This window comes from Geotrypetes seraphini, chromosome 9, assembly GCF_902459505.1.
Source record: "Geotrypetes seraphini chromosome 9, aGeoSer1.1, whole genome shotgun sequence".
Taxonomy (NCBI): Eukaryota; Metazoa; Chordata; class Amphibia; order Gymnophiona; family Dermophiidae; genus Geotrypetes; species Geotrypetes seraphini.
In genome coordinates this window covers 174,006,065-174,022,277 of record NC_047092.1, presented here as the reverse complement: position 1 = coordinate 174,022,277, position 16,213 = coordinate 174,006,065, and the positions used below count along the sequence as shown (strand labels likewise).

At 43.8% G+C, this 16,213-nt stretch overlaps 1 protein-coding gene across 3 annotated transcripts in view; it reads right to left on the bottom strand.

Annotated features, from left to right (window-relative positions):
* The window catches only part of NAALADL2 (N-acetylated alpha-linked acidic dipeptidase like 2), a 533,196-nt gene that overhangs the window by 112,117 nt on the left and 404,866 nt on the right, over positions 1 to 16,213 (bottom strand). For all 3 annotated transcript variants that reach the window (XM_033959140.1, XM_033959141.1, XM_033959142.1), the window contains one exon: positions 6,129 to 6,275. In XM_033959140.1, the coding sequence (XP_033815031.1) occupies positions 6,129 to 6,275 (147 nt within the window). The remainder of the gene's footprint in view (positions 1 to 6,128; positions 6,276 to 16,213) is intronic.

Here is a 16,213-nt window from a genome sequence, read left to right as displayed (position 1 = left end):
AAGGACATGGTACTACTCGAAAGGGTCCGGAAAAGAGCGACTAAAATGGTTAAGGGGCTGAAGTTGCCGTACAGTGAGAAAATTAGAGAAACTGGGCCTCTTCACCCTTGAAAAGAGGAGACAGAGGGGACATGATTGAAACATTCAAGATAATGAAGGGAATAAAGTTAGTAGATAAAGACAGGTTGTTCACCCTCTCCAAGGTAGAGAGAACGAGAGGGCACTCTCTAAAGTTAAAAGGGGATAGATTCTGCATGAACGTAAGGAAGTTCTTCATCCAGAGAGTGGTAGAAAACTGGAACGCTCTTCCTGAGTCTGTCATAGGGGAAAACTCCCTCTAGGGATTCAAGACAAAGTTAGACAAGTTCCTGCTGAACCAGAACGTACGCAGGCAAGGCTAGACTCGGTTAGCGCACTGGTCTTTGACTTAAGAGCCACCACGGGAGCAGACTGCTGGGCATGATGGACCACTGGTCTGACCCAGCAGCAGCAATTCTTATGTTCTTATGTTGTTCAGGGTCTTGATACCAAGATAAGTAAATAGTGAGTCGTATGCACGTTTATATGGGATATGGAAGGAATAGTTGAAGTGACTCCAGTTTTCTAGTTGATATTGACTGGAATTGATAAATACATTTACGAGTGGCTCTGCGGTTTTGCGTATAGAATTTGGAACATTATACATGATAGTTTGAAAGTGATACATTGTATCTGGGGGAAAAAATGGATGTCAACATTTTTCCAAGTAACCCAACCACAAATGTGCTATTATTAAAAAAATTATTACTATTTGGCAGGTGTTACTGCAAGATGCTGTAAAACTGGATGAACACTCTTTTCAAAATGCAGAAGCAGAAAAAAGTGAGGATGAAAGGCTAGTCCTTCCTTAGGAGCACACAGTCTTTAATGGCCAGCTTTTTGACACATAAACAAAGTGTCTTCATCAGGAGTTGTTATTAATGCTCTGGCGAATTGCTCAGTTTGTGGATTACTGCCGGCTGTTTGTCAATCTCATGCCTTTGAGAGGATTCATAACGACTCCTGATGAAAACACATTGCTTATGTGTCGAAACGCTGGCCATGTCGAGCTGAGCTGTAATCCATTTTATGTGATTCTCCAATAAAGATTGTGTGCTCCTAAGGAAGGACTAGCCTTTCATCCTCACCTTTTTCTGCTTGTGCATTTACGGCATGGGGTACAACTTTCCTGTTTTCTTTTAGTCCCTCTTTTCAAAATGACATCATTCAGGGAGTGACCATTAAGATCTGTTTTAGCAAAATGCTCTCCAACACAAATATCAAAGCACTATACAACCATGCAAATTCTATATATAGGGGTAAATTCTATAAATGGCGTCCTGATTTTAGGAAGCACATTTAAAAAAAAAAAAAAATTCATCCCGGGCAGGCTGTCTACAATTATAGGCAAAGGGATATCCCTGTTTCGTTAAGTTGAGCGGTCGCGGCAACCCATCCCCCCCTCCCTTGCGAAGACTACTGGCAGGAGGGATGCCTAGTCCTTCCTGCCGGAAACCCCCGCACTCCCCCTGCAAAGATCATCGGCAGGAAGGATGCCCAATCCCTCCTGCCAACCCCCCCCCATCCCTGCAAAGATCGTTAGCAGGAGGGATGCCCAGTCCCTCCTGCCGGATACCCCACATCCCCTGCAAAAATAGCCGGCAGGAGGGATGCCCAGTTCCTCCTGCCTTAACCCCCACCTCTCGAAGATTTTCAGCAGGAGGGATGCCCAGTCCCTCCTGATGGAACCCCATCCCTACCCCCGCCAAATATCGTCGGCAGGAGGAATGCCCAATCCCTCCTGTCAGAACCCCCCAACCCACCCCCAAAGATCATCAGCAGGAGGGATGCCCAGTCCCTCCTGTCGGACCCCCCCACCCAGAAAAGGAGTCCACCCGTACCCCCCCCCAAGACCACTCACACCCATATCAGCTGGTGCATACTTTTTATAGAATTGTGCTTTACAAATTGTGTGTATAAATTTTAATTTGTACCAATTAGAGTCAATTATAAAGTGTTAATTACCAATTATCAGTGCCAATTAATCAATTAAGTTGTGCGTGGACATCAGCTACATGCACCAATGTGTATGCAAAGCCTTAGATGCCATGTATGGAATTTGAAGGTAAATGCAAAACTTTATTGCACGCTAGTAAAAGGAGCCCAAAATGCAACATATGTGCTTGCAACCTTGAGGAAAACTTACTGTTCTAATGTGACAGGTTACTGTACACTGTGTGAACCATTAAACCCGTTTTCAGATGGAAATTAGAATGAATATAGTAGCAGGTAGATTTTACACAATGAATAGCTCATGGGCTTTTCACAAGGAAAAATTAGGAGGATCTCAGTTTAATTACTGGGAGTGAATATGCTTTTCCCTAACCCATGCCAGTATGCCCGTCCAATGAATTCTTATTATTTCCTAGGTGTAACAGCAACTGTGAAGCTTAAAGCTAAGAAAATGCAAGATTTCTTTTTGTTTTTTTAGAACAATTCTTTGACTTGAAGTGTCGAAAGATAATACGTGATACTGAAACCAATTAAAGCAAACCAATGGGACACGCAGAGGGCAACGTCCTCACATTAAGTGTTCAAAAAAACTCATCAGTAATTCATGAAGGGAGATTTAATCTTTGGCAATACAAATATTTGCTTCTGTGGAGAGTTCTTTTGGGATTAAAAAAAAAAATGTTCCAAATTCAATTATCAAAATGTAACTAAGATCTATCTGGATATATTAATCCAAATGGCCATATACAGACACAAGTCTGCCCAGTACTGGCCTTAGTTCAATATTTAATATTATTTTCTGATTCTATTTTCTGGTTGTGACGTCTCCAGTGCCTCTCCTTCCTATTTTTTTCTCATTGTATTTCAAGGCTTTGCTTCTTCTTTTTTGGTTCCTCTAATGCAAGGGTAGGCAATTCCGGTCCTCGAGAGCTGTAGCCAGGTCAGGTTTTCAGGATCTCCACCATGAATATGTATGAGATGGATTTGCATGCACTGCCTCCTTGAGATGCAACTCTATCTCATGCATATTTATTGTGGAGATCCTGATAACCTGACCTGGCTACGGCTCTCAAGGAACGGAATTGCCTACCCCTGCTCTAATGGCACTGTACCAGGAACCAAACTGGGCTTAGATGAGTCTAATCACTAGTCATAGTCTTTGTCTCTATATTATATTGGAGGTTAAACTGGGTTAGGGTTACCAGATGTCCGGATTTCCACGGAAATGTCCTCCTTTTGAAGACATGTCCGGGGGTTCAGATGGCTTTTCAAAATCCGGCACTTTGGGTTTTGAAAAGCTTCCCGGCGCTTCCCAACAAAATCACGTTGGGAAGGAGCATCCGCGCGTGCGCGGCACGGGGATGTCATTGCATCGTGTCCGCGCATGCGTGGATGCCATCTGGGGATGGGTCTTTGGGGGAGTGGAACAGGGCATTACGTAGGCAAAATTGGACGGTCCTGAAGGCGTGACCATGGTCCGGATTTTCCCGAAGGAAATACTGGTAACCCTAAACTGGCTGCATGTAAATGGAAACCACAAAATAGCTATTGGATGACGGCAAAGGTGGGTATCAAAGCGCAGGCCTCTACCGTGCACTGTCCCCCAAACTCTATAAATGGCACCTAGAATAGGCCCTGTTATGGAATAGAGCCAGTTATGGTGCTCGTAAATTGGCACTTAATCGGATGGAAAATCACTTCCATTCCATTGTTTCCCCTACGCAGTGGGTGGGGATGCTAGGGACAGTATAATTCTGGGCCAGAAGGCTCCTAATCTACAGTTGACAGATTTCCTCTATAAAAAAAAACAAGGACACCTGATCTCGTCCTGTTCAGCCCCAGCCCTGCCCCGTTCCGCCTCTACCTCTGCCCCCAGCCCTACCGCCACACAAACCTCCCTGAGCTCAGGACCGTGTCTGCGCATGTGCGGGCATTGACACAATGATGTCATATGCATGCATGCATATGACATCATTGCATCAATGCCCGCACATGCCCTCCAGAGGCGGCCCTGAGGTTGAGGACTTCCCAAAACCTGGACAAACTGCTGGGTTTTGGAAATCCCTCCGGACACCCGGGCAGTCCTCCGGACACCCCGTCACAATATGGAAATCTAAATCAAACTGCAGAAAATTAGAAAATACTTGAATGAGGAACCAGCTTTTCCCCCCCTAAGATATGTGCAAATAAACTTGTTCAATGCTCTGTTTATTTTTGTGAATGGTGGAAACTGGATATTGGACTTTGATGCCAACCACAACGAATGAACACCTCGCTATTTTGGGTTCAATCAAAGGATGGCAGAAGCCTTCAGTCTCATTCACAATGTCCTTATTCTATAGAAACATAGAAAGATGACGGCAGAAAAGGGCCACAGCCCATCAAGTCTGCCCACTCTATTGACCCACCCCATTGAGTCTGAGTGCTAGTGACCTAGTTCCTTAACACGACCCTCGTAGGGATCCCACGTGGATGTCCCATTTATTCTTAAAGTCGAGCACGCTGGTGGCCTTGATCACCTGCACCGGAAGTTTGTTCCAGTGATCTACCACCCTTTCCGTGAAGAAATACTTCCTGGTGTCACCACTAAATCTCCCTCCTCTGAGTTTGAGCGGGTGCCCCCTTGTGACCGAGGGTCCCTTGGGAAAGAATATGTCGTTTTCCACTTCGACACGACCTGTGACGTACTTAAATGTCTCAATCATGTCACCCCTTTCCCTGCGCTCCTCTAGGGTATGGAGCTGCAGTTTGCCCAGTCTTTCTTCGTATGAGAGACCCTTGAGTCCGGCGACCATCCTAGTGGCCATCCGCTGGGCCGACTCAGGTAATCCGCTAGAGGTAATCTGCCCCAAAAGAATAAGGACGCTGAGAAAGAGCTCCCATATGAACCCTTGAAAAAGCCCTTTTTGGGCGAAACGAGTCCCGTCGGGGCATGCTAGAGACACTGCATTAAAAGGATAAGTAAAAAAAAAACCTTTACTGTTGTATAGTCTTTATTTATTTTCAAAAAAGAATAGAAAGTCAAATAGCAGTAATTAAATATGCAATTTAACATCAGGAGGCTATGAGGAGAGCCTAAAGTGGACATACACATATTTTGTTGCGAATGATACCGAAGGCTTCCGCCATCTTGTGATTGAACCCAAAATAGTGAGGTGTTCATTCGTTGTGGTTGTTTCCAGTTTGCCTCACAATTTCATCTTCAACATCCTTCTAGTATTTACTTTGATGTCAACCCAACATTCATATACCTTGTGAGGCTCTGTATAGATCCATGGTGAGACCCCATCTGGAGTACTGTGTACAATTTTGGAGGCCGCATTACCGCAAAGATGTGCTGAGACTTAAGTCGGTCCAGCGTATGGCCACAAGGATGGTCTCGGGACTCAAGAATCTCCCGTATGAGGAAAGGCTGAAAAAATTGCAGCTATACTCACTCGAGGAACGCAGAGAGAGGGGGGACATGATCGAGACGTTCAAATATCTCACGGGCCGTATCGAGGTGGAAGAGGACATCTTCTTTTTCAAAGGCCCCACGGCAACAAAAGGGCATCCGTGGAAAATCAGGGGAGGGAAACTACACGGTGACACCAGGAAATACTTCTTCACTGAGAGGGTGGTTGATCACTGGAATGATCTTCCACTGCAGGTGGTTGAGGCCAGGAGCGTGCCTGATTTTAAGTCAAAATGGGATCGCCACGTGGGATCTCTTCACAGAGAGAGGTAGGGGAGGGTTATTGGGGTGGGCAGACTTGGTGGGCCGTGGCCCTTATCTGCCGTCTATTTCTATGTTTCTATGTTATCAGACAAGAGCTTTCTGCTTTGCTTTGCTTGGTGTAAGGAAGGGTGTTTGATGCATCCCAGCTATCTGTATTCTCTTCCAAATTATGGGCTTAGTATCAGTATAGGCTTTTGGTAAGGCATATTATTTAACCACTAACTCATGCTATTTTAGCATACGTCCCATTTTAGGCAGTGAGATCTAGTTACTAATTACTGGGATCTAATTTCTAATTACTGGGATTAACAGTAAAACTGCACATCATGATGGTGCTCATACTGATAACTTCCCTTACTGTTTTATAGTTCACAAATACCTCTGATGCTGTGTTGTCCTCGTATACAAACTCCACAGTTGGAATTCCAAGATGGTTGATAAAGTAGTCAGCGTCACCTTGCATCTGGACAGAACTGACATTGCTTTCTTCACATTTCAATGCCTTCATACAACTGAAGTTTAGAATCTGGAAAAAATATTTATATATGCTATCACTATCACTAAAATTAAATTATTAAGGAAGTTATGAAGATTAGTATTTTCTCCATGAATACGTGGATAGAATAGAGTAAATAAACATTCAAATCCTGGAGAATTTTAACCACACAAACCTAACAAAATCAGAACACTTATGATTTTAAAGTGTTTGAAGCTTGTGCAGATGAGGACAGAGCATAGGCATTGGTTGAATGAGGCATTATGGCATCACAATCTGAGCTCTAGAATGTGGCTACTTAGGATTTTAAAGTGTTTGAGGCTTGTGCAGATGAGGGCGGAGCTTAGGCACTGGTGGAATGAGGCATTATGACATCACAATCTGAGCTCTAGAATGTTGCTACTTAGGATGTTAAAGCGTTTGAGGCTTGTGCAGATGAGGACGGAGCTTAGGCATTGGTGGAATGAGGCATTATGACATCACAATCTGAGCTCTAGAATGTTGCTACTTATGATTATATAAAGTGTTTGAGGCTTGTGCAGATAAGGACAGAGTTTTCAGAAATGGGGCAGGAACAGGAAAAGAACTCAGCGGAGTTCCCGTGGGGATGGGGAAAAATTTGTTCCCGTGTCATTCTCTAGTCTAAATTACACGTAAATCTCCCTTATTCCACAAGATTGTGTGTAAATTCCAGGAACACATCCAATCTTCTTATGCCCCTTTCATGGCCACATCCCCCTTTTGGATCCACACATTATTCCATTGCCTAAAAGTGACATGTAAATTTTAATTAATGCCAATAAGCGCTGAGAATAGATTATTAGCACCCAGTTTTCCGTGCTAATTGGCTTGTTATTCAAATTTCCGCATGCAATTTTAAGCGCCATATATTTGAGTGATCTTCAAAAAGCTTCCGCACTTTTATTTTTTTTAAAAACAGTATTTATTAAATATCTCAAAAGTAGATTACATCATTACCTGCAAGGTGAGCCAGCTTGCCTGACTGATTAGTCACATGACATTCTACGACACGCCCATTACCACTTTTCCCCCCTCAACCATTTCCCATAAAAATATGAAAGTGTGGAAACTTATTGAAGAAACCTGGTAGAATTAGGCCGTGTATGTGAATGAAAGGTGATGACATTCCACACCAGGGGGTAAATTCTGTAAAGGACGCCTACATTTATGCATCATTTAGACATCCAGCTGAGCACGATTCTATAATACATAGATGCACTATAGAGAATTGCGCTCAGTGAGTCTAGACGCCATCTAAATAGGGTTTACTTTACAGAATTTGGCCCCAGGTGCATTAAAATCCCTAAATTCTCATTCATTCAGATATTATGTTTTCTAATTCTGCAAACAAATACATTAATACTGAAAAATAATATTTGCTATCACAGATGAAACTGGAGCAACAGAGATATTGGGGGCTCATGTTCAAAAAAGAAAAACATCCGAAAAATGTCACAAAGCACGCTCTTCTTACTAAAAACATCCAAATCGCTATTTTCAAAACCCATATTTTAGATGTTTTTCTAGGCTGTTCATCTAAATTCAAAGGGGGCGTGTTGAAGGTGTGTTTTGGGCGGGCTTAGGACTTGGACGTTTCCAGTGATAAATCAAATTTTTGACAAAACGTCCAGGGCACCATTTAGTCGTTCGGCGCTAGACTTTTTAAAAAAAAAAATCAATAAGGGCTAAAAAGGCGCTCAAACTGATCAGATGACCACTGGAGGAATTAAGGCATGACCCCCCCTTACTCCCGCCCTGTGGTCACTGACCCCTTCCCACCACCGAAAGATGAGAAAGAAACAGTACATACCAGTCTGTATGATAGCTTCAGATGGCCACACAGACATCTGAGCAGAGCAGAGGGGCACCCTAGGGGGTACAGCAGCGAACGCCACATTAAAAGTTCCAGGTATCACACGACCAACACTTGGATGAGGAAGAACTGATCTTGTTCAATAAGATCGGCGTCCAGGCCGCTCTGCATACTGATGTACAACTTTACTCCATGTTTTGGTTCATAGACAACCCCGCGAAAGACAAAGGCACGCGCCGACAAGTGAGCGCAAGACGGAGGCGCGCACCAAAGAAAATTACAGTTTTTAGAGGCTCCGACGGGGTTTTTTGTTGGGGAGCCCCCTCAGTTTACTTAATAGAGATCGCACCGGCGTTGTGGGGGGTTTGGGGGGTTGTAACCCTGTAACTGTTTTTCCCTAAAAACAGGGAAAAAGTGAAGTTTTCAGTAAAATGTGGAGGGTTACAACCCTCCAAACCCCGCACAACACCCCCACAACGCGGCACAATCTCTATTAAGTAAAGTGGGGGGGTTCCCCCCCACACACCCCCGTCGGACCCTAAAAACAGTAATTTTCTGCGGCGCGCGCCTTTGTCCTGGAGCACTTTTGACCTGACACCCATGTTTTTCTAAGTTAATTGCACGTATATCCACTATGTTATTACTGTTTTTGCTAAAATAAATAAAACTTTTTGAACTTAAAAAAAAAAGTTCCAGGTATACATTTCACCATATCCTGCTTATATTGTATGGCGAGCCCTCCAAAACCCAGCCATAAACTACTGTGCGTACCTGTAGGCATAAGAGCTATGTAGTGGTGTACAGGTGGATACAGTAAATTTTGGGTGGGTTTTGCCGTGTTCACCATACAATATAAACGGGCTATGTTGAACTTTTTACATGTCGTTCACTGCAGTACCCCTTAGGGTGCCCCTCTGCTTAGCTCAGATGGCTATGTGGCCAGTTTGCTAAGAATTCTGGCTGTTTGCATTTTTCTTTTGGATTTTTTTTTTCCAAAAAATGATAGACGCACTTAGGGCTCCTTTTACTAAGGTGCGCTAGCAATTTTAGCACGCACCTAGCACGCGCTAAACGCTAACGCCTCCATAGAGCTTGCATTAGTATTGTTCATTTAGCACGTGGTTAGCGAGCGCTAAAAATGCTACCGCATCTTACTTCACGGTCCTGCGGTATATAAACTGTTATATTAGTAGTAGTAGTAGTGAAAGGAGCCCTTAGCATTTTTCTTTTGGACTTTTTTCTTTTTTTTTTTTTCAAAAATGATACATGCTCAAAAACATCTAGAAAATAGTCATTTTTGAAACAAAAATTTAGGCTTTTTCCACCTTGAAAACGGTCATTTTCTCAACTGGATTTTTGGACCTTTTCCCAAAATGTCCACATACATACTTAGATGTTATATTATAAATGCCCCTCATTGTCTTAGCCATACACTTGTACAGAAAGACTAGTTTCGAATAACCCTGGCTCCGTCTGTACATTTCCTGCTTTTCTGCTTATAATATATATTTTAATGACATTCTGTGAAACAATTCAAGATCACAGTACGACAGCTACAAGGCTCAGATCAAAAACATTTCAATGGTGTTTTCCGTTTAGGAGCATAAAATTCAGATTATAATGAGGTATGTGCTACCCACCAAGCTCTGTCATGCTATACATTTTATGGTCTAAAATTAATTTTAAAAGATAGCCAACTCCAAAACCAACTACAAAGCATAAAGGCTGGATGTTCATTTTTAAAAAGGCATTTTGGAGGCTAGTTATTAAAGGGCGTTATTTGCTCCTTAAGCTTGTTAAAAGGCAATAACATGTTCTATTCCGTTTGGAAAATCTGGCAATCCTATATACCTCCCTCCAAAATCCCCCTATGAAATCACTTTTCCTAAAAATCCCCCTAATCACCAACCCCAGGCCTACCAAGCAAAATCCCTGAGATTTACTGAGGTTAGGGCACGAGTGAACTCCAGGTGTACCTACCCCTTATAATACTAGGTTCAAAATAGCCAGGTGACTCCCCTAGCAGTAGTTCCACCATACTACCTGTAGGGGACAGGCTTCTGTTGGGGTTACTGGTGTCATTTAAAATCTTGTACCAGGAAGGGCAGGAGAGAATGGGGTTCAATCATGCCTTAACTTACTAAATCACAGTAGGTCTGAGGGTAGGGGTAGGCAGTTTTGGTTATTGGGAGGGAGGGTCTTCCAAGAGAGATGGTTTCGCTTAACGAGGGACATCGCAAAGGGGGGTATATGATTGGTGGTCCATCAGGGGAAAGGAGTAGAAAGGGAATTGCAGAATTTGCATGTCAGCTCTTTCAAAAAGCACTTTAGGAGCATTTGGCCGTGGCATAGAAGCCCGAAACTCCCAGCCAGAAAAAAATGACACCAATGTTATGCTGGTCTTATTTTCCCAGGAATAATGCAGCTTGCTGTGTTTACCACAGGCCGCTTTATTCAATTTTCACAGTAATGATGCATTTACTGTACACGGTTCGCATATCATTGCAATGTATCCGGCAAACACCTCAATACATTCCAGCTTATGATATCCACAAATTTCTTAATGTTGCCACTTATGTAATGCTTGACTGAGCATTACTAGAATTGAGAATATGCTAAATACATCTTATGGCAAATGCAAGGAAAGCTCAGCTCGGCACAACTATCACAGAATATAACTTTAGTTATTGAAATATATTAGATTTTTACTACAAAGAGCGCCTCAGTCTAGCCCCAAAACACACAAATAGAGGCGCACAAATTGACACCTGCTCTACAAAGATGTACATTTATTTCAGATACTCACACGGGCAATTTTATAAACTGCACCAAAGGTTAGGCACCAAAATATTGGTCACTAAGTACAAATTCTATTGTATTAGAGCGGGGACATCCAAAATTTTCACCACGAGGGCCACATTGGGTACTTCAGCACTTTTCAGCGGGCCAAAGTAACAAAAAGAAGATAAATAACTCTAGATATACACTTCTCCCTCCAAAAACGTGGTTTCAGCATCTGCGGATTCGCTTATTCGAAATTTTTTTTTTTAGATCCATTTTCATTTTTGGGGTTATTTTTAAGCCCTCTTAGACCCCCCTTAAGCCTTACCTGGTGGTCTAGCGCACAGTTCTTCAACTGCTGGTCCGCGGACCGGTGCCGGTCTGCAGAAAATTCCTCGCCGCGCAGGACCGGCGAGATCAACTTCTTCAATTTCCTGCCGGTCCGCGCAGGACCGGCAAGATCGAGGAGCGCAGGGCCGGAGAGATAATGGGGAGCCTCAGACTGTGCATTCTTCCCTCCCAGCGGCTCTCCTTACAAGCGCAGCGATTCAGGAAGGAAGCCCTGGAGCTTTTGCTGAGTCGGGCCGCCTCTGATGATGCAACTTCCGCTTTCCTCAGAGGCGGTGCGACCCAACAAAGGACCCGAGGCTGCCTTACTGAATCGCAGCGCTGGCAAGTAAGGAGAGTTGCTGAGAGGGGAGAAAGCTGCTGGGCATGGTGAAAAAAAAGGGACAGCTGCTACTGGATCTGGAGAGGGAGAAGGAGAGATGCTGCTGGGAGGGGGGAGAGAAAGGAGTCTGGGAAGCTGCTGGGAAAGGGGAAAAAGGGACAGCTGCTACTGGACCTGGATAAGGAGAGATGCTGCTGGGAGGGGAGGAGGGAAAGGAGTCTGGGAAGCTGCTGGGCAAGTGGAAAAAGGGACAGCTGCTACTGGACCTGGAGAGGGAGAAGGAGAGATGCTGCTGGGAGGGGAGGAGGGAAAGGAGTCTGGGAAGCTGCTGGGCAAGGGGAAAAAGGGACAGCTGCTACTGGACCTGGATAAGGAGAAGGAGAGATGCTGCTGGGAGGGGTGAGGGAAAGGAGTCTGGGAAGCTGCTGGGTAAGGGGGAAAAATTGACAGCTGCTAATGGACCTGGAGAGGGAGAAGGAGAGATGCTGCTGGGAGGGGAGGAGGGAAAGGAGTCTGGGAAGCTGCTGGGCAAGGGGAAAAAGGGACAGCTGCTACTGGACCTGGATAGGGAGAAGGAGAGATGCTGCTGGGAGGGGGGAGGAAAAGTAGTCTGGGAAGCTGCTGGGTAAGGGGGAAAAAGGGACAGCTGCTACTGGACCTGGAGAGGGAGAAGGAGAGATGCTGCTGGGAGGAGAGGAGGGAAAGGAGTCTGGGAAGCTGCTGGGCAAGGGGGGGAAAGGGACAGCTGCTACTGGACCTGGAGGGAGGGAGAAGGAGAGATGCTGCTGGGAGGGGAGGAGGGAAAGGAAAATGAAGAGAGTTACTGCTGGACAGGGGGAGGAGGGAAGGGAGAAGAAAAAAGGAAGGAAACAGCTTGCAGGGAGATTAGAGGAAGGGAAGGGGAGAGATAGGAATGAGATGGGAAGGAGGGTCAGCAGAAAAATTGAGAGGGACAAAGATGCTAGATCTGGTGTAGGAGAGATAAAAATGAAGAGAGCAGTGAAGCTGAAGTGAATTGTGTAAAAAGGAGAGAGGGGCATAGGCTGGATGGAAAGGGGAGAGGGGCATAGAAAGAAGACAAATACCATATGGAAGGGGGAGATGTCAGACAGTAGATGGAAGGGGCAGATGCTGGATTGAAGAGACAGAGAGGGCAGATGCTGGAAGGAAGAGAGTGAAAAGAAGATGAAAGCAGAAACCAGAGACAACAAAAGGTAGAAACAAATAATTTTATTTCTATTTTGTGATTAGAATATATCAGATTTGAAATATATATCCTGCTAGAGACATAACTGGGGACTGCAGTATTCTGTTAGCATGATATTTCTATGAACTTGGCTTGTTCAGTTTTCTTGATAGTAGAGGGGATATATGTGAAGGGGAGGGGAGACAGGGGTTTTGTTGGTCCGTGCTCTGTATATTTGTATTTATAAAATCACAATTGTTCAGAATATTGTTTCTTTTTATACTTTAATAAAATACGTTCAATATAAAATCATAATTGCGGCTTGTGCAGATGGGATCAGATGGTTTGCGGGAACTGAGCTTGCGGAGATGGAGCGTAAACGGGGTTTATAAATTTTAGTCCTATTAGTTTGCCGGTCCACAAAATAATTCTTTTATTTCTGCCGGTCCACGGGTGTAAAAAGGTTGAAGAACACTGATCTAGCGGGTTTTCAGGGCAGGAGCAATCTTCCTACGCTTCTGCCCCCTGCAGATCACTCATAGGAAATGGCTGCCGTGAGCTGTTGATTGGTAAGGCCCGACTTTAGTGCAGGAAGAGGCAGTCGGAGCATACAGCGAGTGATTTCCTTCACTCGCCGGCGCTCCGGCTGCTCTCTCCTGCCTCTCCCACTGCCCTCTCCAGTCGCCCCCCCACAAAAAAACCATATTCGCAGTTTTTCAAGATTCGCGGGGGTTCCTGGAATGGAACCCCCGCGAATTTCGAGGGAGTACTGTACTTTTATCTCGACCTCTTACCCAGTCTTTAGAAAATTGATGAAAACACACTTGCTTGGTAAATATTTTTATTAATTTATTATGATCATACTACATATAGTATTTCTATATTGTTTCTATATTGTTAACCGCATTGAACTTCCATGGTATTGCGGGATACAAGAATAAAGTTATTATTATTATTATATAGTTAGTATCTCTTAGCTGTTAACCGCACTGAACCACAAGGTAGCTGAAGTATATAAGAATTTATGTAATGTAATGTAAAGAGCCTTAGCCAATAGGGAGAGGAGGAGAAAGTGGATGCTGCGGACGGGCAGACTGGATTGGCCATTTGGCCTTTATCTGCCATCATGTTACAATGTTTCTATAACCATACCGTTCTATGACATCACAATGCAGGCGTAAAAGGCCTTAGCCAATAGGGAGAGGAGGAGAAAGTGGATGCTGCGGATGGGCCATTTGGCCTTTATCTGCCATCATGTTTCTATAACCATAAAGTTCTTTGACATCACAATGCAGGTGTAAAGAGCCTTAGCCTATAGAAAGCGGAGATGCAAATGTTAAGAGCCTTAGCCAATAGGGAGAGGAGGAGATAGTGGATGCTGTGGATGGGCCATTTGGCCTTTATCTGCTGCCTAGTTTCTACGTTTCCATCTGAGGCCTGGTATAATATTTAAAGTATTGTTTCACATTCTAAGACAAGAAAGTGACTGATAGGGAAGAGAGGAATTTATAGGAAGAATAGTGAAATGGTTTTCTGTAGTTCATCCATCCCTGTTGTCACCGATGTAAGAAAGGTATTTGATAGTATGACAGTGGGGTCGAGGCAGGGCAATGGGTAGAGATAGGGATGTCTGCTACAATCTCCCTTTCAAAAATTGTTCCCATTTGGTAACCCCAGAAGTCTGCACTGCAGTATAACGGCTTCCACACTCCTCATCTCTCTTGGTATTGATCTAACGTTTCCGCTCAAATGTCTTTCGAAAACAGCATGCAAAGCTGTTAATCTAAATGGCAACCTGTGTGCTTTACTTTCTTACAATCCACAGAGTTAAGGCTGCCAAATTCAGAAAGATTGATGCCTGCTGTCGTGGTATTCACTCACACATGACAATTTGCTAATTATTTGCAATAGTGGGGGAAAAAAAAATGTGGCCAGCCTTTTTTTTTTTTTTTTAGTTCAATCATCTTTATTGAAAGTTTTAAAATATACAAAACAATAGGGCAACAATGATTGAATTCTCCATCTATCGCTTGCTCGTTCCACTATTTTCACCCATTGATGTCATGTAAATTAAACTAAAATGCCATAGAGGCAGCAAAGATCATTGGTGTGTAGGGTTTGTTGGTATTTTTTTTTTTGTATTTATAAGCACCTACATTTTGTCAAAACTAACAACATTTATAATTAATTTCCACTGCCAGCATGTCAACCTTCATACCGAATGACATTGAATGGCAAATCTATTCTGTGTTTTGGAACATCTTATTGCTTGAAATCGTTTTCTCTTTTAAAGGCTTTTTAAAGACAATGATCAAAAAACGGAGAATGCAGATGAATTCCAGCCTGTCTCTCACAGATGCAAATCCCACTTGGAAGGTTTCATTTGAACACACTTAGTACGGGCTGATTGACTACTCAAAACACTAAAGTGCAGGTCGCAACTGGAACCAATCGTGCTGAGCTAAAAGGAGTTACAAAAAAAATAAAAAAAAAACCAAAAAGCTTAGAGTGGAGCATTCCCTGCAAAGAGGAAAACAGTTATGCATTCAAGTGACAGAGAATTTTCATCTTAAAGGATTGAAGGGATTTTGAACTTGCTTTCCATGTGGAATACATTCAAATAAATAATTCAAGTGGAAGCTTTTATTAAAAAAAAAGAAAAACAACAACAAAAACCATGTTTTAAGGAAAACATCACTTTTTTTTCTGCTGTAACTAAATAAACCCTTTCTTTCTCGTGTTAACTCAGTGAGATTTATATGTCGGCTTTAAATAAATAAAGTAGGAAAAGGTGATGCATTTGGGCTGCAAAAACCCAAAGGAACGGTACAGTTTAGGGCAGTGTTCTTCAACCACCGGTCCATGGACCAGTGCCGGTCCACATAAATTTCCTGCCGGTCCACAGGGCCAGCATGTGCATCAGGCCCAAAAGAGTGTTCTTCAACCGCCGGTCCATGGTCCTATCGATGTGGCGTTATCTTCGAGCCAGCTCCCTCTTCTAAACTGATTCAGTGCACAAACCCACGGACAGTGGCTCCTACAGGCATCCTGCGCCTGAACTGGAAGCCATCTCTCTGACATTGCAACGTCAGAGGGAAGACTTCCAGATGAGGCACGGGACGTGCAAGGTGCAATTAGTACTATTATGGGGGCGGGGTCTGGGGTGGAGATGGGCGGGGTCTGGCCCATGACTTAGCCCAGTGTTCTTCAACCGCCGGTCCATGGACCGATGCCAGTCCACAGAATAATTATTTTATTTCTGCCAGTCCATAGGTGTAAAAAGGTTGAAAAACACTAGTTTAGGGGGTATCTAGACAGCCCTAGGAAACCTATGCAGAATTACCTTTTTAGGGTGCAGTAAAGAACTTTTCTGTTCAGTAACCAAAGCACAAACGGCTTGAAGAATAGAGACAAAGATGACTTTAATTGAAGTGACCCGGCATGGCCTGTGTTTCGGCGTAAAGCCTGCATCAGGGGTCCATAGATAAAACAGTCCC